This window comes from Rhipicephalus microplus, chromosome X (genome assembly GCF_043290135.1).
Source record: "Rhipicephalus microplus isolate Deutch F79 chromosome X, USDA_Rmic, whole genome shotgun sequence".
Lineage (NCBI taxonomy): Eukaryota > Metazoa > Arthropoda > Arachnida > Ixodida > Ixodidae > Rhipicephalus > Rhipicephalus microplus.
Window position 1 is genome coordinate 296,495,231 of NC_134710.1, and position 22,326 is coordinate 296,517,556.

At 47.3% G+C, this 22,326-nt stretch overlaps 1 protein-coding gene across 1 annotated transcript in view; it reads left to right on the forward strand.

Moving 5' to 3' along the window:
* LOC142761709 (uncharacterized) overlaps window positions 1-22,326 on the forward strand; it is a 55,955-nt gene that overhangs the window by 21,995 nt on the left and 11,634 nt on the right. The window contains exon 2 of the mRNA XM_075879410.1: window positions 5,187-5,352. Coding sequence (XP_075735525.1) covers window positions 5,187-5,352 — 166 coding nt within the window. The remainder of the gene's footprint in view (window positions 1-5,186; window positions 5,353-22,326) is intronic.

Sequence of the window (22,326 nt, forward strand, 5' to 3'; positions counted from 1 at the left end):
CTGGCGTCTCTATTGTTGATTCTTTCAGTTACGAAGGACGTTTGACCCAAAGAGTGGTCATCAAAATCAAAGATGTCACAGTGCCGGATATCAGCTGTCTGTGCTGGAAGAAGGTCAGGGTCAATCATCTTCTCGATGGTGGCATCCACTGCGCTCTGCGAGGAGGAAAATAGAGCCGAAGACAAAGAAGATTCGGCAACAAACGCCGAAATCACAGCCAATGACAGCGTCGATAGAAAAAAACTTTTGTCAAAGTCATACCATCTGGGATAGCTTGAGTGCACCAGCTGAAGTTTATAATCGGAAAAGATTCTGTATTTCCCGGGACTGTCAGGAGTGTGAGAGGCACGGCAAAATTTTGGCTGGCAGAACGTCAGCAATAGTCAACATCAACATGTACTCACCCTCGGGAACAGGAGGGACAGACCTCAGGTTCACGTAGATAATGACTCGAGGCGCTAGACGAACGTGATCTACAGAACACAGACTTGGTTTAGGTGCTGTTGGGTCGTCATGTAACACGGTAAATCAAGTTGAAGCATGCCGGTTCCACAATCTATAAGAGCAGCGTGGGCGTATAAAAAGTCTATGCCAAGTACAAGTCCTTGAGAACATTTCTCAAGCACAGTAAATAGCACTGTCGTGGAGAGATCGGCAACACTTATACGCGTGGAGCACATTCCAAGCACGGGAAACGTGCCACCGTCGGCGACCTAGATGAGTGGTACTGTGGGTGGCGTTAAAACGTTCCTAAGGCGACAACGAAGTTCTGATTTCTTCATGGATATATGAGCCCCTGTGCCCACAAGTGCAACAACATGTGTGTCGTCTCCTTCAACGTCAATAAGGTTGCTTCGAGTCGGCAGCATGGTCAGAGGATTTGGCAGGCAAGTGGTCGATGCAGCATTACCTGCGGGAACTGCATCATCCAGTTTTCCCGTGGCTGGTGGTGAGTTGGCGATGGTGGTCACCGAAATTGGGGCGAGCGAGACGACGGGCGACGGGAGAGTGGTGAACAGGACTGGTGAGCATGCGGAGATGGAGAATGACGACAATATGGCGGCATAGAAAGAACGTCTTCACTGGTGGCCTGAGGTGATTTCCGATAAGGTTTAATGCGTCCATCATTCCTCTCTCGGTGATGGGTGTACCCTACTCATAGGATGCCTGATGCCAATACCACCGCGTGTTACAATGGCGGGCCTCGTGTCTGATAGGGCGGCAGTTGAAACAAATTGGACGATAGTCAGCAGTTCTCCTCCACTCAGCTGGATTGCGAGGGCGTATCAGAAGGTTTTGGCTTTGGGCATACGAAACTGGGGTCGACAACGGTCGATCGGCTGAGAGGGAGCTGTAGTGCACTCTGAGGCCAGTTCAGCGTGGGAAAGCTCTTGTCGCACAATGGCATGTACCAGTGGCACCGTCTGAGGGCTAGGGTCACAAACATGGGAGCACGTGGACGCAGGAGTCAGAGCTTCAAGTTCATGTCTGATGATCTTGGTCACATTCTCTACAGTTAACGGCGTCTGCAGTGCAGGCACGTCTTCGCGCGACGAGGTTGCTGCTGTGTTTGGTAGTCGAGTAAAGTGGTGGGCGATGCGTCGACTTTTTGCGTCCTCAAAACGCTGGCACTCCTTGATGATGGCATCGACTGTGTTGCAGTCCTTGCATATGAAAAGGTTGATCGCATCATCTGCAATACCTTTCAGTATGTGTGCTACTTTCTCGGTTTCTTCCGTGCCATTGTCTTTTTTTTGGCAAAGGGCGAGCAAGTCCTGTATGTAAGTCACGTAGGACTCTGCTGACGTTTGTGCTCAAGATGCCAACTCCTTCTTGGCCGCTGCCTTTCTACCCACAGACTTGCCGAAAGGGGTGTGCATCTTTTCCTTGCACGCATCCCAGCTTTCGAAATTTCTTCGTGGTTCTAGAACCACACTTTTGCTGTTCTTTTCAAGTAGAACAAGATGTTGGCCAACATAAAAGTTTGATCTCATCGGTAGTTCTTACTTGTACGTTCGTACAACAGGAACTATTCTTTAATGCCGACAGAAAGGCCACATAGCGTGCCAGGACCTTTTAGCTGCGGAAGGACAACAGTTGTGGCTGTAGTCGCCTCAGTGGAAGTCCCTGGTTTGCCAGGGTGGAAAAATCAAAACATCGGACACTGCGGAGCTCTGTTATAACGAGTTGTACCCCGCACTACCACCAAATGTCACGGGGTGAGAGAATGAATGAAATAAATATATTTACAAAATATACAGGGACAGTCGGATACAGCTGCAGCCAAGATGGAGGAACAACAGCAACAACAATACGAGCGCAATCACATTCATCGTCTTCGTCGTCTACCTGATGCTCTCTCGTTAGCGATGCCATGTTACAATATAACTATGTTGCGCGAGATTGTTACGCGACTAAAAGGCAGCTAATTGCACGTGACAACTAATGATGTGACTAAAACACGTGACAATTAGTCACATGGCTCAAATCAAGGAATTAACAAGAATTCGTTAATTCTCGTTAACATCAGAATAAATTATGCATCTAAAATCACGCACACAAAATAACGAAGCTTGTAATCACGGGACTAAAACCATACATACCCCAACAGCCACTGCCGTCACAACTTCCCGCCATAAACCACGTAATAACTAATCATGCGACTGAAACCTCGTAACATCCCATAATAGCTCATCGCGGTACGTGTGCTCGCAAAAGCGATGTAACTGCGAGCTACGTGACCTGTTTCTGCGAAAACCATGTAACACCTAGTCACGTGACTAACCCCCGTATTCTAGAACGCCCCTTTACTCAATGGTCCAACTTCACTTGAGAAAGCCGATGGGAGCGCCATCTCGAGACAGGGCAAGTCCCTGCATATCAGTGATAATCGGCTGCTATTCTTGGGGAGCGCAGCGTCATTTTCAGCCGAGCTGCGGCGCAGTGCTCAACTCTGTGAAGTGAAGAGTGAAAGTCGAGTCGAGGAGCGTTCGTGAATACGGGGGTAAAATACTTAACACGTATCACATCATTGTTAAACACGTGATTGAAAGGCGTGACATCACACAACAGCTAATCAAATCACATGTTCCCGTTGTAAACTACGTAAAAGCATATCACGTGAATGAAATTGCGTAACCGGCACGTAATGGCTAATCACGTGACAAGGTCCCACTAAAAAACAAAGTAGCTCCTCGTCACGCGAATAAAAGCACATGATTTGCGCAACGCCAAATAATAACTAGTCACATTATCCAAATAAGTAACATCACGTATAGCTATTTACGTGATATGCCCCAGCCAAGTGACGTAAAGGCTAGTTACGCGACACGTCCTTAGTTTCGAGAACCAGCGAGAGCCGGATAACAGCCGAGTCTAGCCATACTCATTCCTACTAGCAACAACCTACCATCTTTAGCAAAAGCTTGGCATTACTAGTATAATTGAGCTTCGTCAAACACCCACTCCGCTGTTGGTTCTAGCCTTGAGTAACTAGTGCATGCGACGAACATTTCCCCCAGGGCTTCTGGTATTGTTGGAGATGAGTCGTTGGCTCAACTTGATTGATCTGACATGCCCAGCTGTCTTGCTCTGTTTGGAGGCCACCTCACAGAGGTACTGTCAGAGTAGAATATAACCTACACAGCGGCAAACCTTTGCAATCGTATAGTGCACGCCGTCCTGTTATAACGATTGACAGGCGCGGGCATTCTATTTGCCAGCTTTGCGCCTATTTGTGTGCCTGTGTATGGTGATAAGTGGACGGTGCCCACTCTGCTATCACAAAGACTTGCCGCTGTACAGATTTCATTTGATGCAGATAGTACTTTTATGTTCAGACCATAAACACAAACGTTTATGTAGTACTGTTTACAAAGTATTTACTCGGAACGATGCTGAAAGTAGTTGTGTTTCACATGCGTGGCACACGCAGGTAAAAAATAAATAGACACCGCATATGCTATCACATTAGATGCAAATGTAGAGCATCTTCTCAAATCCAAGAAAATTATCCGCTCGGAATGACAGAGAGGTGAGGTATTTTGTGTGTATTAGGGTTAAAAAACCAGCTCGCAAGCACCGAAACACGAGAGAAGTGAATACACCATGCATAAAGCTTTTTTTCAGTTAGCATGCCCCAATTACACAGCTTTTGAAAAAAAAATGTTTTTTTTCTCGAGAAACGTTCATTTAGGGGTTCTCAATCTTATGTTATAATTTTCAGTCTTTAAGCACTCGGGTACGCAAATCACCCGAAATCACGCATCTTCATTCTATTCTGCTACGCGTCCGCAGAAGCCACGGCGAAAAATGACACCGTGCCAGAGGAGAATTGAGGCGAAAATTCGCGCGCGGAGGAGAGTATCCTTAGTTTTATAGATTAAGGGCCTTTAATGGCGCTTTAAAGGCGCTCCACTTCAATGCATGCCCTAGTGTGATGGAAGACCGAGAGAAGCGCACCTGATCTCGCTCTCATTGAAGTGGCTCAGATGCGTGCTAGTGTGATAAGACGAGGTCAGACAAGCAGACGCATCTTTCTTGGCTCTGCTAACCAAGCTCGGAAACACAAGAGCACTCGCGAGCTTTGTATATGCTTTTCACACGTGTTGACACGTCTTACCATGATCAAGTGGGCAATATACGGGGGTGAGTGATCCGCAGGAGCTTCGATTACTTACCAACATTCACTTTTGATATTTTTTCTGTAATTTCTTGTAGAGTGCTGCGGTCCATCTGGTACTGTACGTCAACTTTCCGAGTAATAGGAAAAGAAGAGATGATGACATGTGGGGTTTAAGGTCCGAAAACGACCATATAATTATGAGAGACGCCGTAGTGTAGGTTTCCGGAAATTTTGACCACCTAGGGCTCTTTGACCGGCACCTAAATATGAGCTCACGGGCCTACAGCATTTCCGCCTCCATCTGAAATGCAGCCGCCACAGCAGGGATTCGATCCCGCGACTTGCGGGTCAGCAGCCGAGTACCTTAGCCACTAGACCACCACGGTGGGGCGGGAGAAGAGCGCGGCTCGGATGTTTTTCCTGAGATTAATTTTGGACACATTGAAGTCGTGCTTATTCTATGTAATACTCATCAATAACATACAGAGTTCACTCTTGTAGACATGAAACGCACTGTAGGACGAGGGCAAAAAGTGAAATGGACCTTTGGGTCAATCTGCAGGAGAGATATACAGGCGATCCTGAGCTCGTGTCGCCGAGATACAATTACGCTTCGTGCGGTGCGTGGAGGATGCACGGGGAGCGGCAACGGTTACGGCTTCAAGACGATGGAAGTGAAGACGTACAACGAGCAGCAGAAGAGCCACAACAGGTACCACATCGTCCAGGTAACACGCGCGCCTCACTTCATCAATAAGAATTACATTGAATCTATGCATTGGAGAGGCTGCAGATTAGCGCGACAGTACTCTTCTCGGGATGTCAGCAGGAAAAGCGTGAAAAAAGCGTATCAGTAATTCAACGGAAATAAGAGACTGTAGTAAAACTAATGTTAGCTCATACATATTGTCGCGTTACTCTCGACAAACTTGATAAAAAAATGAGCTCGTTTAGTCGACTACTCAAGCAGCGGATCAGAGAGATCGTCTTTGTCTTCTTTTAATCTTCGATCTCACCCAAGCAAACCATGTGGCAATAGTCCCCCCCCATCGAAAGCATCGACTCGATGCTCGTAAATAAAAAAAAATGAAGGTATACACACGCAGATATAGAGAACCAAAAGAGGGAGAGTGCCACTACTCGCAGCGCAAATGAGGAAGTTTCGCCAACGCTTCCGCCAAGCGCAAAAAGAAAGGGCACAAAAACACACGAGAACACAAACAGCAGCGGCAACGCAATGTCACAGCATGTCGTAGCACGTGAAACCACAAGGGCTACTGTGTGAAGTAGGGCTTCAGCCGAACGACATGCACGGTTTCGGGCCGAAGCTGTCGACGAGAAGACGCTGCGCCGTCTGGAAATACCTCGTAGGTAAGATCTGTGATTCGTCTAAGAACCTTGTACGGTCCAAAATAACGGCTTAGAAGTTTTTCGGATAAGCCTGGTCGCCGGACAGGGATCCACACCCACACTTGGTCCCCAGGGTGGTAGGTGACATTTCGATGGCGGAGGTTGTAACGTCGTGCGTCTGCATCTTGTTGGTGACTGGTGTTTATGCGAGCTAGCTGACGAGCTTCTTCGGCGTATTGAGTGTATTGCTCAGCATCTTGAGCAAGTTCATTGCTTTGGTCACACGGAAGCATAGCATCGAGCATGGTTCGCATGTTGCGTCCGTAAACAAGTCGGAAAGGCGGAAATCGCGTTGTTTCTTGCGTTGCCGTATTACAAGCAAACGTGATGTATGAAAGAATCTCGTCCCATGTTTTATGTTGTACGTCCACGTACATTGACAGCATGTCCGCTGTGGTCTTGTTAAGCCTCTCTGTCAGTCCATTGGATTGCGGATGATAAGCCGTTGTTTTTCGATGACTTGTGCAGCTCAGTTTAAAAATGTCCTCCATCATTCGTGCTGTAAACTACGTCCCTCTGTCCGTAATCACGCATGACGGGGCACCATGCCGTAGGACGATTTGGTGCACGAAGAACTGCGCGACTTCAGAGGCCGTGCCATGGGGTAACGCTTTTGTTTCAGCGTAACGCGTAAGATAATCTGTCGCAACTATAATGGATTTGTTCCCAGAGGACGACAAAGGGAAGGGCCCGAGAAGGTCCATTCCCACGAGGTCAAACGGTGTCCGTGGTGGTGCGATCGGCTGGAGCAGGCCCGCGGGTCTCACAGGTGGAGTCTTGCGGCGCTGGCACTCACGGTAGCCTTTCACATATCGACGTACACTAGTTGATAGTCGCGGCCAGTAATACTGTTGGCGTACTCGGGCGAGAGTTCGCGAATAGCCCAAATGTCCGGACGTGGGCTCGTCGTGGCACGCAAGGAGGATTTCATCACGCATGTTGGTAGGAACAACGAGTAGGAAGGCTTTGTCGCTACCACGGGCGTTTTTCTTGTAAAGAATGCCTCTTCTTAGACAAAAAGAGGACAGTTCGCGAGCAATGTGTTGAGGGACCTGAGAGTTGCGGCCTTCCAGGGAATCAATGACTGGGCGTAATTCATCGTCTGCCCGCTGCTTTGACATAAATTCGGAGTCACTAACTGCTCCGAAAAAGGTATCTTCATCTTCGGAGCCCCTGACAGCGTTCCCCACAGGTGCTCGAGAAAGCGCGTCGGCATCTTCGTGTTTGCGCCCTGACCTGTACACAATCGTAATATCAAACTCCTGCAAACGCAAACTCCACCGTGCGAGACGGCCGGATGGATCTCTGAGATTTGCCAGCCAGCAGAGCGAGTGGTGGTCAGTCACCACTTTGAAGGGACGACCGTAGAGGTAAGGCCGAAATTTGGTCGTCACCCACACGACTGCGAGACAATCTTTTTCTGACGTAGAATAGTTGGTCTCAGCTCGAGAAAGAGTACGACTGGCGTAAGCTATCACGTGCTCAACGCCGCCGTGTCGTTGTACAAGGACAGCGCCAAGTCCGACGTTGCTGGCATCTGTATGAATTTCTGTAGCAGCGTCCTCATCAAAATGGGCAAGAACAGGGGCTGTTTGCATTCTCTGTCGTAACTCTGTGAACGCTGTATCTTGTTCTGCGCCCCAAGTAAAGGGTACGTCATCTCGGGTGAGTCGCGTAAGAGGTTCAGCTATCTTAGAGAAGTTGGCGATAAATCGGCGATAATACGCGCACAAACCGAGGAAACGGCGTACTGCTCTTTTATCTGATGGGACAGGGAAAGCGGCGACAGCAGCAGTTTTGTCTGGATCAGGTCGCACTCCATCTGCACTAATGACATGTCCCAGAAATTTTAGCTCTTCATAGCCGAAATGGCATTTTTGGGGTTTCAGCGTAAGTTCAGCTGTGCGAATGGCTTCCAGAACTTTCTCAGACGCTTCAGATGTTCTTCAAAGCTCTCGGAAAAGATGACCACATCATCGAGGTAGACAAGGCAGCTTTGCCACTTCAAGCCAGCGAGGACTGTGTCCATCATCCTCTGAAAAGTGGCTGGTGCAGAACAGAGGCCGAAGGGAAGAACTCGGAGTTCGTAAAGTCCGTCTGGAGTCACAAACGCGGTTTTTTTTCTCGGTCTCGTTCATCCACTTCAATTTGCCAATAGCCGCTCTTTAGATCGATGGACGAAAAATACTTCGCTCGTCGTAACCTGTCGAGGGAGTCGTCTACCCGTGGAAGCGGGTAGACGTCCTTTTTTGTGACGCTATTAGGCTTCCTGTAGTCAATACAGAATCGCAGCGTTCCGTCTTTTTTCTTTACTAGAACGACTGGCGAGGACCAAGCGCTGCTGGATGGTTGAATAATCCCGTCATCGAGCATCTCTTTTACTTGTGTCTGAATAGCCTCGCGTTCTTTGGCAGAAACGCGATAAGGCTGCTGCCGGATGGGGCGGACGTCATCATCGGTAATAATTCGATGCTTCGTGAGGTGTGTTTGACGGACTTTAGAAGAAGAGGCGAAGCAAGATCTAAACTCCCTTAAAAGGTCGTGAAGTGCAGCCTTTCTCTCGTCTGACAGCGTCGAATTCATGTCGATATGGTCTAGAAACTCCGTATCTTCATGCGTTTCCTCGGACGCGAAGCACTCCGTGACGTCGGCAACAGGTTCTCCAAAAGCTAGCGTGGTTCCACGGAAAAGATGCCGGTGCTCGTAATTGAAGTTCGTGGCTAGTATCGTTGACTGTCCGTCACGGACGCGCACAACACTTCGGGCGGCGCATACACCTTGGAGCAGCAGAAGTGGTAAGTTGCTTTCAGCCACCACGTCGCCGTCTTGGAAGTCTTCACAAGTGACTTCGATGGGAACAGTTGCTCGAGGTGGCAGCGTCACACTGTCGTCAGCAACACGCAGCGCAAGTCTACGGCAGTTATCAGCGTCTCGATCTGTTGCGCCTTGAGTCGAGAAGGTCACGATGCGCTCACGGAGATTTATGATGGCACCGTATTCCCGAAGGAAGTCCATGCCGATAATCAGCTGACGTGAAAAGTCGGGAAGAACGAGGCAGCTGAGCACAAACGTTGACGCACGAATTTTCACTCTTGCGGTACAACGACCCAGCGGTGTTACAACGTGTCCTCCAGCTGTTCGAATTCGCGTTCCATTCCACGGCGTGATCACTTTCCTGAGATCTTTCGCTAGCCTCCCGCTGATGATCGAATAGTCTGCACCAGTGTCTACCAATGCACTGACCTGAAGACCGTCAACCAGCACAGGTATGTCGAGCGACACGCGGTCACTAAGTTCAGATGCGGATGTCGACGTTTCTTCGGCACTGCGATTATTCTCTGACGAAATGCCTTCGGCGTTGCGTGCAAGCATCGATGGGAGGTCTTCCGCACTTTGAGTCCCAGCGACCTTGCCCCCGAAGGCCGCTGCCTTCAGTTTTCCCGACGAGGGCTCGGGGAGCGTTCCCGTGCCGTCACCCCAAAACGGGGCCCAGTGGCTGCGGGTCTCCTCGGAGATGGTGACCGCGATTGCCGTCGTGTAAAGGGTGCACGCTGTTGCGCGAGATATTCTTCGATATCCCTTGGCCTTTGACATATTCGGGGACGAGGGGAATTGGCGGAAAATCCGCGCAGTCCAAGTTGCCGGTATGGGCATTCGCGGTAAATGTGACCAGCCTCACCGCAATGATAGCAGAGGGGTCGTCTGTCTGGCGTACGCCAGAGATCAGACTTGCGCGTCGGTGTACGGCGACTATCGATGTCCAAATCAGCGTGCGCTGACTGAATCGCGACTGACGGCATCATTGTCTGGATCGGGACGTATGGCATTGTCTGAGATTGGGACGTGCGGCATTGTCTGGATTGGGACGTGCGGCACTGGCTGGATCGGGACGTGCGGCACTGGCTGGATCGGGACTCCTTGACCCGAAAGAGAAGTGGCAGATCGCAAGGCTTCCGCGTACGTACGACGGCGACTGTCAGTACACACAAGAGCCGTTTCCGGATCAACCGACGTGGGCGGAAAACGATGGGCATGCAGCATCTGCTGGACCTCGTCGCGGATGACACTGGTGATCGAACCAACATCGATTTGCCTTGTCCCGTACATCTTTTCCATTTCTTCCCGGACGACAGATCGAATGATCTCGCGAATCCATTCGGGGCTCTTGCTCCCAGGGGTGGCGAAAATTTCGGGAGTTGAGGCAGCATTCACTTGACGGTCAAACTGGGCAGACCGTTGGTGCAGTACTCGCTCCATTGTTGCTGCTTCAGTAAGGAACTCAGCAACACTTTTGGGGGGACTACGCACCAAAGCAGCAAAAAGTTGTTCCTTCACACCACGCATGAGGTGGCGCAACTTTTTTTTTCTGCCATAGCAGGATCCGCTCGCTTGAAAAGCCGTGTCATATCCTCGACGTACATCGAGACGGTCTCGTTGGGCATCTGGATGCGTGATTGAAGTGCACGCTGCGCCCGTTCGCGGCGGTCGGGACTCCTGTAGGTCTCCAGGAGGCGACGCTGGAACTCGCGCCAAGATGTCAGAACATCATCCTTGTTCAAAAACCACGTCTCGGCACCGTCTTTTAGGCACGTGTACACGTTCCGGAGCTTCGCGGCATCATCCCAGTAATTGATCGCTGCGACACGTTCGAACTCACTCAGCTCAGCCAGTCGTCAACATCTTCATGCTGCTCTCCGTGAAAGGGGCTAGGCATGAGCGGTTCTGGACGGTGCAGTAGATCGGCGTGGAAGGTGTCGGAGCTTGCATGGGATCTTGTGTCGAAGTCATAGTCGCTGCGTCAGTGGTTGGTGTCTCAGGCGGTAGGCCTCGTTGGCGGCGGCTTACTCTATGAACAGGAGTGTCCACGGGTGCAGGGCTTGTGTTCCGGCTGCTGGACGGGGTCTTGGGCATCGGGTGAATTGCGAGACGTTGTACCCAGCAACTCCACCAGTCTTGTCGCGTTACTCTCGACAAACTTGATAAAAAAATGAGCTCGTTTAGTCGACTACTCAAGCAGCGGCTCAGAGAAATCGTCTTTGTCTTCTTTCACTCTTCGATCTCACCCAAGCAAACCATGTGGCAATATATACTCGAACTAGCTCTAACGATGTTCCTATAATATAAAAGATCCGTTCTGAAGGACATTCACAAGAAAACACCTACAGAGCATTCACTGTTTCAACAAGTTACATTAGAATGTTAAGGAGAATTGTCTAAAAAACAAATGTGTTGGAATCGACATTAGGCACAGTATAGAAGTTGATCATGAATATGAAATCTTATTTATTATATATACATGACCTAAACTACTGTGCTTGAAGGGCCAGAAAACAGGCTCCGATATTTCTTTTTTACACCTCCAAATAAGCTCGCTGACTCGTTAAGTACACAGTCACGAGCATATTTTGCAAATATAGCAGGAGTGCACCCCGCCAAATTACCATTTTAAAAAAAATAATTCCCTCGCTTTTTTGGTACTACTGACCAGTCCTCATATTAAACGCTGTGAGGAAATTTCGCCCACAGGCAACTTGACATACCACCGAGTTGGTCGATTGGTCCTTGCACTACATGAAACAGCGCGCTGGCCCTTGGCCCCACACTCCACGTTTTCATTTTTCTTTGATGCCCTGCCGTTTTCTAGAGCACGAGAGTACCGAAATCGCTGTGCTGCCTGAACGGAAGGCCTCGAGATCAAGAAGCGTTTCACTACCTTACCCTTGCGCACATGGTAGAAGCCTTGCTCGGTCGTTGGCTGCGCAACGACGACTTATTGCTGACGTAGAATTACGTTGGTTATGTGGGCGTAGTTGCGTCTAATGACTTAGCCTAACCCTCTGCTTTGCGATAAAGAGGCCGGAAGGGCAACTGAGAAACCGAAATCAACCATTTTATTATTATTTTATATTGAACTATGGAATTACAGACAGGGGTTACATACAAAAATTATAGCAAGCAAACACACTCACAAAGCGCGGTAAAGTGCATCATTGTCCAAAATGTTCACAATGTCAAGCGATAGAGCATTTCCTTCTCTTATGGCTTAAGGAAAAAAGGAATGCCTAAAGACGCTACCCTTAAAAGGCAATCGCGAACATTCAGTGCATGGTGGCATCTAGAAGAGACGTACGGGGTAACTTAATATACCCTTTTCGCTCATTGCGAGATTTAAAATGGTATACAGCTTGAAAAAATTTCAGTCTAAAGCTTTTCCGCTGATCTTGCAAAGCCTGACATGATAACTTACGTTTGCTTTCCGTCATGCGGGTAGTTTGAGCCCTTTAACTTTTTTATTACAGCAGTTTTTCGCAAAGTCCTTCCAGCAGCATGTTCATATTGCGCAAGTGCTTATTTATTTCACGATTAGAAATTTTGGACAAGAAGATTCTTTAGGCCCTTTAAATTTTAATATTAATTCCCTCATTTGATTTTCTAGTAGAAGCCGTTATACGGATAAAGAGTGACTCCAAATGAAGACACTTGCTCTAATTGAGTGAGAGCAAATGCTGCTTTGCTGGCTGATTTGAGCACCACGAACTGCATTGTTAGCGTGGCCACCGCGAGATGAGTCACGGGCTCGCGATTACACTGAAAGCAAGCCACGCATTAAAAAAAAATTGAAACTAGCTCAAGGTCATGATGTGTGATGATGCAGGGAAAATCTTCGTGTCCCCTTGTCCTCCCCCTCACTAAGTAACTATCTTCATGCTCACTGGTACAAATGGAAGAAGAAATCACTTAAAGCCTTCAGCTAATTTCTATAACTCCACTCGTACTCGACAGATTCCAAATATTCTCGTGGCACCGTGTTAGTGAAGCAATACGATGTTTTACTGAAGACGATTACTCTCAAAGTGTGGCAGGGCCACACGAAATACCTTATTTGGTCTCAAGTCTGCGTGGGTATTACAATGAAGCTGCACCCGGAGCACACAAGATTTATACATGTTTCGACTGCATTTTAGTGCATGCTTGTACCCAACTATTCCTGTTTTAGAACTGAAGGGGTGGAGTGGATATGGGCTGTATTTTCCATCTTTCATTCGGCAATTGCATATATGGGTCACGAGCTCAACATGTTTATTCCAGACTTGCGAATTGTTCCAGTCGCAAGAATGACGCAAACAGCAGGATCGCATACACAATGCATCATACACGAGACGGACCAAATCACGATTCAACCTGTGGGGTCTCGATCTTGACAGCGCCACGCTGTTGAAGTGAACGGACACAGCATACGTGGTCGAAACGAACCAAACACGATAACTTATTTAACTACTTTTAGATCGATGATATTGTCAGCCAAGTTGATATACATAATTTGTGATCAACACGCTAAAACACCCTAAAATTATTCCACAACACTCATCAACATGACAAACACAAGGTGGCGTCGCCAATGCTCGCCTCATTGCGAGGGCCTACAGCAGATCACCCGCGGTGCCGTCTACCGCAGACCTGCGGCAAGAGCAGCTCACTCGCTGCAACCGTCTTGCGCCAAAAAGAGACCCGTTCATCGCTCTTCTGCCGCTACTCAAACTTTCTACCAGGCGTCACTGCTGGCGCCACCATACTAACCATGATGATGGTGGTGGTAACAAATGCTCGCGAGCACAACGCCACCTACCACTCGATAGTTGTGACTATAAATGCTTCCTCTTCGCAAAACACGTGCGCCACGAAGCGCAAACAACTTTACAGGGAGGTGTTAGCACCCCCCTCCCCAACCTAATTTCAATCACATGCCCCCCAAAATTAGCATGAAAGAAAACAGCTACACAAGCTCTAACAAAACATGACAACACTTGTTTCTACATAATGTCCATGTACCACAACAACTCCCCCCCCCCCCCCCCACCCGAACGACACAGCTGAACTATGCAGCTCGACGACTTCACCTCAGTACCGGTCCCACAACAGCAATCATTGCGGTCGGCGCGAGCAACGATCACTCGCCCCGACACGTCATTTGAATGTGACCTGCACTCATGAGGGCACCGGACTGCAAGCAGTGGCGCACGTCCCAGGCATGTCCATCACCTGATCTCACGACCACATTCCTGGCCAAAGGCGAAGACGATGTCCAAAAGACAACCAGCTGCCGGATACATCACTCCCGCTGCGTACATTCAAAACACTGGAGGGAGTGATGCAGTAAGGCATAGGGAAGAGAACTTTGGACTCCTCGCCCACGTGGTACGATGGTCAGTATTGCTAGCAAATACATCGGCGGTGACCGAGACATCCAGCTAAATTAAAACAACGGCCGCTTTTCCTAAGTCATGCACTCCAAGAATTAAAAAAAAGGTGAGAGAAAGCGAGGGCAACACCTCAACGCCGTGATCCTTCTAACTGTAAATGTGGCCTATGCGTGAATCATGTGCGCCACAAGCCGCAAACAAATTTACAGGCGAGTGGCAGCACCCCCAGAAACCCTAGCTGGCAGATTGCGAATTACTTCACGATGCCTCCAGAGTTCTCACCCTCCGACTTCTACCCAGGTGGAGCAATTCGTTGAACGACGGAGACAGAAGTGGCAGTTTGGGTCCTCGGAGAGATATTCCGAAATCCTCGCTTTTAGCGTGACTTTTCTTTGGTCCTGCAAGTGGTGGCTGTGGAAAAATCCGAATCACATCACTTCTAACGTGACAGGTTTATTCATGATCACGCATATATAATCGTTTGAACACGTTTGAACTTAAATTTACAGTGTCTATCATGCGATGCGGTGGAGCACGAAGTACAATGTTCGCACCAGAACACAGAATACGCAATAAAAATTCTTTAATCACTTAGTATGCATTTGTTTACTTCCCTCGCCGCAAAAAAAAAAAAACTTCAGTTGCCCGTAAGCGCTTTGGCTGTTGTGTGTGTGCCTTGTTTGGGTAGCGCGTGTGCCAGGAAGACGCGCTCACGGCTGAATCTGCGCAGAACTGATAGACGAAGTGGACAAGGCGATGTTAGTTAATGCAACATTTCATGTACAGTACAAACAGAGGAGTCACAGTGGCCGACAGCCTAAGGAGCTCGCACTGAGCTGCTACGATGAGCCGGCATTTCTACGGTTGCTCTATTTCTCTCTCTCTCTTCCCGCGCCGCTTGATTAATATATACATCCTGGCGATCTCTAGAATCAGCCAGTAGTTCGAAGCCTCCATTCAGGAACCGCCGCTGGTTGCTGGCTGGAATCAGACCCGTAAGAGAGGGTGGGGATGGGCTTGCCTTGCGTGGCGTAAGACGCGCATCGCAAGAGATGCCTGATTGCATCAGCCTGGCTTGCTCACTAGATTCGACACCGGTTGCATCAGCCAGTATATCGATGTCGACGCCATTCGCATCAAACGATACGAGCATGAATACTTTATAGAAGCAATGAAGTTCGGTTTGGACTCCTAGGCATAACAACCCCGCCGCCACAACAGTGCGCTGGACAGACGAGCTACTTACACGTGTCTAGGATGCTTGGCGTGCTCGTTTGCTAGGTCTCTCCAGATTTGCCTCTAGTGACATGGGGAGAATGTGTCTCAAGGCTCAATTTCCATTCGTAAAGAAGAATCTAAGCTCCACTGGTTTGTTCCTAAAATTTGTCGACTAGCGTCGCTCGTCTCTTCTGACGATTTTTTGGTTTCTGCTCTCGTTGATGGTTCTGCAACTTGTCAAGGACAGTTCAACACCAGAAAACACACGACACAAGCAAGTGTCCTCGCTCATTCGAGAGAACAACAGGCACAATATAGCATAATGTATTCTTTGCTATGTGCCTCAATATTTTGTTTCCTCCACATGTAAAGGTACATGTAAGACGCAAAACTTTAAATCAGAACTCAAAACTTTACACGTGCAATATACGCAAAGTAGAAGATTGGAACACAAAGTTGGCCCCTTGAGATAACTCAGGATGGAAGCGCTCAGCTGAAGCTGCGGTGAAGACAAAATTTTGCCCCGACTCACCAGCGAGAGACCAAAAAGAAAGCCGAAGACGGTACTGACTGAAAAGCATGGCTCAATGCGCCTGCGTTAGCATTTAGCTTTCCTTACATGTAACGACTTATCCATGTAGGGGGTAGTGGCCAGATACTGCACGAGGGTGGCCAATCCTTCTCTGGTGAGGGAGTGCGTTACCGACGGTGGTCACCGGTGAGGCCACACCCTAGGCCTCTTAACGCAGCTCCATTGAAACGTAGATTGTTTTTGGAACCTTAACTTGGCAACCTTTAACACTAGAACCTTATCTAGGGCGGCAAGTCTAGCTGTACTATTCGAGGAGCTAGGGTGTAAAATGCGATATAATAGGGCTCAGTGAAGTTAGGAGGACAGATGAGGCCTATATGGTGCTACAGAATGGGCACGTCCTTTGCTATCGGGGCTTGTCTGACAAGATTACTGGGAGTGGGGTTCCTTATTCACGGAAACATAGCTGGCAACATAGAAGAATACTATAGCATTAATGAAAGGGTGGTAGGTATTGTAAACAAACTCAATATGAGATACAAGATGAATGTGGTACAGGCTTATGCGCCTGCATCCAGCCATGATGACGCTTCAGTTGAAAGTTTCTATGAAGATGTGGAATCGGCAAAGAGTAAGGTAAAAACACAGTATACTATACTGATAAGAGACTTTATTGCGAAGATAGGGGAGAAGCAGGCTGGAAACCAGGCGGTGCGAGATTATAGCATTGGTACTCGAAATGCCAGAGGAAAGCCACTAGTCAAATTCGTAGAACGCAATAATTTGTGGATTGAGAATACCTTCTACTCAAAACGAGGAAACCGTAAGTGGACATGGAGGAGCCCTAGTGGCAAAAATAAGAACGAAACAGACTTTACGATGAGTGCACACACACGCATCGTGCAGGATGTGGAACTGATTGGCAAGGTACGATGCAGTGTCCATAAAATGGTACGGTCTCGAATTCGCCTAAACTTGAAAAAGGAATGACAAAAACTGATACGCAAGAAGCCAATCAATGAGCTAGCCCTGAGAGGGAATGTAGAGGAATTTAGAGTCTCACTTCAGAACAGGTACTCGGCTCTTATTGAGGAAACGAGCCTTAGCGTTGACGCAGTGAATGATTATCTGACGAGTATCATTACGGAGTGTGCAGTGGGAGAAAAAGTTACGGTACTTAGACAGGACACTGCCAAGCTGTCCCAGGAGACGAAGTACCTCATTAAAAAGTGTCAAAGCATAAAGGTACAAGTACAAGAGACAAAATAAAACTGGCAAAGCTTTCGAAGCTGTTTATTAGGCGTAAGGTATTCGATGTAAGAAGGTATAACATTTTAGAGAATTGAATACGCTCTGAAAAACGGAGGAAGCGTCAAAGCAGTGAATATGAAACTTGGGATAGACAGAAATCGGATGTATGCACTAAGGAACAAAGAAGGCAAAATAACTACCAATATGTATGAGATAGTTGAAATAGCTGAAGTTTCACACAGATCTGTACAGTAGCCGGGACAACCTCGATCCTAATAGTATAAGAACTAGCAGTAACCCAGATGACACCCCACTAGTATTAATAGAAAAAGTCAGAAAAGCCTTGGAGAGCATGCAAAGAGGTAAAGCTGCTGATTAGGGCCAGGTAATATACGATCTGCTGAAAGATGGAGGACAGAGTGTGTTAGAAAAACTAGCCACCCTGTTTACGAGGTGCCTCCTCACGGGAAGAGTACTGGAGTCTTGGAAGAATGTTAACATCATCTTAATACATAAGAAAGGATATGAGAAGCAATTGAAGAATTACAGGCCTATCAGCTTGCTCTCCATAGTATACAAGCTGTGTACAAAATTAATTGATAACAGAGTAAAGAAAGCATGAGAATTCCATCAACCAAAAGAAAAAGCAGGATTTCGAACAGGCTGCTCAACAATCAAACACATTCATACTATCAATGAGGTAATAAAGAAATGCTCAGAATATAGCCAACCACTATACATACCGTTCATAAAATACGAGAAGGCGTTTGATTCAGTAGAAATATCAGCAGTCATGCAGACACTGCGGGATCAGGGTGTCGATGAAGTATATATGAACATCCTGGAAGAAATATACAGGGGATCAACTGCTACCTAATTGCTTCATAAAGAAAGCAACACAATACCAATCAAGACGGGTGTAAGGCAGGGGTATACAATCTCCCCAACACTACTTACCGCATGTTTACAGGAGGTTTTCAAAGGCTTAGAATGGGAACAGTTAGGGGTAAAAGTTAATGAAGAGTACCTTAGTAACGTGCGCTTTGCTGATGACATTGCATTGCTGAGTAACTCAGAGGACGAATTGCAACTCATGATTATAGAGTTAGACAAGAGGAGCAAAAAGATGGGTCTTAAAATTAATCTGCAGAAAACGAAAGTAATATACAACAAGCTCAGAAAGGAGCATCGCTTTGAGATAGGTAATAGTGCACTTGAAGTTTTAAAATACTATGTGTATTTAGGACAGGTAATAACCGAGGAGCCGAACCACGAGACTTAAGTATATAGTAGAATAAGAATAGGGTGGAGCACATTTGGCGAGCACTTTCCAATCATGACAGATAGATTGCCACTATCCGTCAAGAGGAAGGTATATAACAGCTGCATCTTGCCGGTACTTTGCTATGGAGCAGAAATCTGGAGACTTATAGAGAGGGTTCAGCTTAAATTGAGGATGACGCAGCAAGCGATAGAGAGGAAAATGATAGGCGTAACCTTATTAGACGAGAAAACAGCAGAGTGGATTAGGGAACAAACCGGAGTCGAGGATATCATAGTTGAAATCAAGAAAAGGAAATGGACATGAGCAGCGCATGTAGCGCGTAGACAGGATAACCGCTGGTAATTGAGGGGGACTAACTCTATTCCGAGAGAAGGCAAGCGGGTTAGGTGAAGACAGAAGGTTAGGTGGGCAGATGAGATTTAGAAGTTTGCGGGCATATATTGACAGCAGCAAGCACAGGACCAAGTTGACTGGTGGAACATGGGAGAGGTCTTTGTCCTGCAGTGGACGTAGTTAGGCTGATGATGATGATTATGATGATGATGATGAAGACAGGTAACGAACGTCTAAATTGTGCTGTTGGAGTATGATGCTCCACTTCAGTAACTGTTCACTTTTAGGCGACTTGTTATTTACCCAGGCAAGATGACAGTGGTCCGTTTCGACCACAATCTTCGAACAGGAAACATAACAAGCCAGCCTTTGAACGGCCGACACGAGGCAGGCGCATACTTTTTCAGAGATACCATACGCCTCTATCCTGGTGCTCAGTTTTCGGCTTAAATACAAAACTGGCCTTACGTTACCAGCGCTGTCAACCTGGCACAATATAGCTTCCATGCCAAGATCACTCACGTAGCATTGAATGATGAAGCCCTTAGAGAAGTCGGGTGCCACGAGAACGGGCTTTTCACTTAAGGCTTGATTCAGCTTGCAAAATACATTCTCTTTTTTTCTTAGTACCACGTTAATAAAACCCACTCGAACTTTCAGAATTGGTGTGTGATAGGGCTGGCAATGGTGATGTAGTTTTGAACGGAATGCTGATAGTAACCAGCCAGGCCTAAGAAAGCCCTTCTGTCCGATTTTGTGGTTGGTCATGGATATATAGTCATGGATCGTTGACCACAGCCTCAACGTTAGTGTCGGAAGGTCTATGCCGGCCACGCCACACAACGTGTCCCACGTAAGACACCTCGCCACACTTTTGGTGACATTTAGCCGGTTTCACGGTAAGACCAGCTTCTTTCAGCCTGTTCAGCACAATTCGTGAATGATCCACATGTTATTCCCAGCTGTTTGAGAAGATGGTGATATTGTCAATATATGACAGTGAAAACTCAAAAGGCCATTAAGAACGCGGTTCATTAGGCCTGAAAAACAAGAGTGCATTTTTCAGTTCAAAACTCAGCATAAGTGAACGATACGTTCCGAATGGAGAAACAAATGTGGCGTAGCGGCTGGCACGCTCCATAAGGGAGACTTGCCAATACCCACGAACTAGGTATAACGTGGAAATATAATTAGACTGTGACACTGTTTCTACCGTCTCCTCTGATTGGGCACCACGTAAGTCTGATCTATTGTCACAGCGTTAAGACAGTGATAATCAATGCATGGCCTAGGATCTTTTCCCAGCATTTTAAACAATATTGGAGGGGATGTATACTCACTCTCACCCGGTAGTATGACTCTGGCCAACTCAGACATTCTAGTGTTCTCCCCTTTCATGATGTGGTTTTGCACAGGGGGACATCGAGACAGCTGGCTACAGTTAGCTCCACAGGTTAGCTCAATATTGTATTTGATCACCTTCGTTTTTCCAGAATGGTCCGGAAACACGTCTTTACATTTGGAAACGATCATCTTCAAGTTCTTCTTCTGAACTTCACTAGCCTTGGCTCTAAATTCAAGAGCTCCAAGATTACCTCTGATCCCATATAGGTTACAACACTAGAGGGCAAAATTTCTTTCTGTTTTTCTGAAGCATTATATTTATTTGCTCCCAATTTTACGCTTTTCGTTGGTGATTTGAGAGGTCTTCATGCTGCTCTCGAATGAGCATTTCTCAATAAATTCTCGACGGCTCACACCAACTTTCACCTACAGGCTAAAGCGTTGTGCCTGTCTCGCCCAACAGCGCCACTTCGGTTACTCCGCCGACACAGACGACGCTACCCAGTTTGGTTAAGGGCGGCTCGAGGAACACAACTGGAGTGTTTGCAGTCGAAGGCTCGGTCAATTCGCCGCCAAGGTTACGTAGCTCGGCCGTCTTTGCCGGTGGTGTTTTATTACATTGAACGAGAGCAAGATCCTGCGAAAACTTCTTCTCTCATGATCACGTGAGGGCCATGTACACCAAGTTGGAAAAGAATGATTTACCCTGCTCTTAGAGAAGCTGCTCAAAGTTATTCAAAAAAAGGTAAGAAAAACAATCGAGAAACGCAGCAGACACAGCCGCTTCGGTTCGAAGCTTACAGAAAGAGCCTTCAGTGACCACCATAGCGATCTGTATGCAAGCACTCTGCTCCTCAGCGACTTGCCTGATGAACGCGCACTCTCCCCTAAACTCGTTCGGAGATACAAACGAAGAATGGACAATGTCCAACATTGCCGCTGAGTCTCGCAGAGCTCGCCACCTTTTCCCAATTATACTAATTTTCGGAAGATATTGTTCTATCAACCGCATGTTTTTTTGAAACTCTCGGATTTTTGCAAAAGCAAACTTTTTTTACAATTTAACGCAATTAGCCCTTGTTTATTGCAGTTATAGCAGATAAGCTGTTTCTGTGACACAAACACCCGTGTGGTATGAGTGCGGTGTTTAGGAACCTCACTTGATTTCCGAACTTCGGTTTGCTCTTCCCGTACAGTATACTTCGTAAGAGACGGTATCTTTCATAATTTACGGTGTGGAATGTGTTTTCTTTATCAGGTTTCCTTGAAAATCCCTCTTTTTAATGACCCTTTTCAACGCGCACTGCCCTACTCAGGAAATATTGGCGAGTATAATACTCCTCAGCTAACCCAGCTGCCTTGTTCAGCTGTACCTCGCCAAGATTATCCTTGCAGCCGAAGCTTGATGTTATCGTCGATGTAACGGTAGACTTGCCCCAATGCAATGGATTCTACTTTATTGCGATTGTCATAGACATTTTCGCCGTTGAGCCATTCAACAAATCAGCTGTAAGATGAAACTCGAAGTCAGCGTGTGACTCATTGTCAAATTTTGCATACCGGCACATTTTCCGGAAAGCCTCGGTGGACAGCTTATAACGTCTCGAATATGCTTCCAGAACCTCGTCATATCTCTTAAACGCTTCCCTTGACAAGCACAGTATCACTTCGGATATTTCTGTTAGAAGTAGAGCTATCAGGTTCTGCGTCCAAAGAGACCACTCGATTGCATTCCGCTCACAGACGTGTTAGAACTTCGCGAGATACTTCACCATGTCCTCGTTTATTACGAACGGTGGCAGTTCGTCCCAAATTTTCTGACCATGAACCTGAACCGTCGCATAAACTACTATAAGTGCTTGCAAATACTGTAGAAACCCCAATTATATTGTTTTCAACTCGAGCGCTCTGGTCGTTTGGCTTCCTCACGCTTGTGGAGTTCTCGCGTTTCTGTCTTCTCGAGCTGTTCTCTTTTTTTTTGGCCTCTTCGCTGCATTCTTTGATATACACCCAGGCCTCATGGAATTTCTCCCTCGTTACTTCTTTCTTTTTAATGACCACAAGGATCGCTGGCTTTTGTTTTCAATGGCCCAGAGTAAGGCCTAGCTCCTCACAAGTTGCGAGGAGC